This window comes from Halyomorpha halys, unplaced genomic scaffold (genome assembly GCF_000696795.3).
Source record: "Halyomorpha halys isolate HHAL.00 unplaced genomic scaffold, Hhal_1.1 Scaffold1312.1, whole genome shotgun sequence".
NCBI lineage: Eukaryota > Metazoa > Arthropoda > Insecta > Hemiptera > Pentatomidae > Halyomorpha > Halyomorpha halys.
The window spans coordinates 200,169-201,979 of NW_027111762.1; the positions used below are offsets into that span (position 1 = coordinate 200,169).

At 28.3% G+C, this 1,811-nt stretch overlaps 1 protein-coding gene across 1 annotated transcript in view; it reads right to left on the bottom strand.

Moving 5' to 3' along the window:
• The window catches only part of Tmem131 (Transmembrane protein 131), a gene marked incomplete at its 5' end in the record, with an annotated part of 83,144 nt that overhangs the window by 66,203 nt on the left and 15,130 nt on the right, over positions 1–1,811 (bottom strand). Inside the window, 1 exon segment of the mRNA XM_067049771.1 lies at positions 1,657–1,765. Coding sequence (XP_066905872.1) covers positions 1,657–1,765 — 109 coding nt within the window.

The window sequence follows — 1,811 nt, forward strand, 5'->3', positions numbered from 1 at the left end:
ACGATACTCTGGAAAAAAAAAAAATGAAACTGGTGAGAAAGTTGTAACTGTAAGAATCCCAGCATGAACTGATTCATTTTTATTTGAAGGAAATGGTCAGGACTGCGGTCAAGAAGAAAAAAATAGTTTTTATATAAACCAATTCTAGAATATTTTTATTACATAATTGAAAAATATAATTTTTATATCTAAAACGAAGCTAACTAGATTGATGATATTTAAAATTTCTCTCCATTCATAATCTTCATTTTTGGCTTCCTTTTTCTTCTTAACATTGGATAGTTTTATTGATGCTATTTTTTCAGAAATAAAAACCCTAAACTTAATATTAAAATTTTGTTTTTTAAATTATTATATCTGATATATTGAATATCTTATGCAGGTAGGTAGTCTATCAAGTGTAATTGAGCAGCAGGCAAAATATTTTAGCTTAAAAACACTCTTGATAAATAAATAAAAATGAAAAATCGGAAAATTCATAGTTGGCCATATGTCATAGATTGTAGGAAGATAGTCCTGGTGGCAGTCAATAAAAAAGGTACAGAATAGTAAAAAAAGCTGGTTAATAAAAAATTGTTTAATTTTTGTTTGCGATTTTGTACCTTTATTGATTGACACTCAGACTGTCTTCCAACAAAAATGAAAAATATACAACAAACAAAACATAATGAGAATTTAAAGAGAACATAATACAAAATTATATAAATGTTGGTTAAAAATAAATTGTGGACCCTAAACTCTAAGTATCCAATTAATTATGGAGCATTTGGAAGTTCATGAAGAATATTGGAGTGTACAGGACAACTAGCAATAGGCCCTATAAACTCAGTGCTTAACCTATATCATAATGAAAATGATTTATCCCTTTCCAATGAAATAAATGATTAATAGCTGGTATGTCATAATTTATAAGAATAAGCAGTAACAATATAATAATTTCAGAATTCAATTAGTAGACACATGGTCATATGAAACAAAAAAGCAACTACTCATACTATAGGGGTATTCATGATATTGTGTTAAATGTAAAATGTTTTAACATGTTAAATGATAAATGCATAAGAGCTCCTAGCGGATTTTTTGAGCAACTTGTTTAGTAACCTTTCCTTCCAAAACTTCTTGTTATTGTTTACTTCTAAGTTTTGATTACAGTAATTTACTAAAACATGCCTAAAATAAGTGAAAAGTAGAAGTGTAAATGTCTGGCTACTTATTATATTTTTAAAAAGTCCAAAACAAAAGACAAACGAAAAAAACCAAAACAAAACACAAACTACAAGTAAGTAACCTAACACGACAACAAATAAAACGGTGACAAGCTCAGCTGGTCTGTTTCGTGACGACATTCTCCATTTGATAGACCTAGTAACAGACTCTCAGCCATGTTACAAGTTATATCATTTTAAATTGGTAAAAGAAGGAAATATTTCTTCATTTCACATAGGTTTTTCCATTTAACACGCTTTAACATGTTAAACTAAAGATCATGAATACCCCTAATGTCAGCAACAAAAAACTTCCAAGTTTCTTTTTTTTAATACCGATCAACATATATAAAACTAGATAAGCTCTTCATAATATCCAAAAGAGTGAATATGATGAATAAAATGCCATGACTTATTCCCAAAATTAAAAATTACTATAATTTCTACTTACAATCAAATGACAAAATCCCAACTTCTGTAGGATTCTTATAATTAGGAGGTACTACAACTGGCTGGAATTCAATTTTTAATGCATTTAAAGACAGAGAGTCTACGATACTCTGGAAAAAAAAAAAATGAAACTGGTGAGAAAGTTGTAACTGTAAG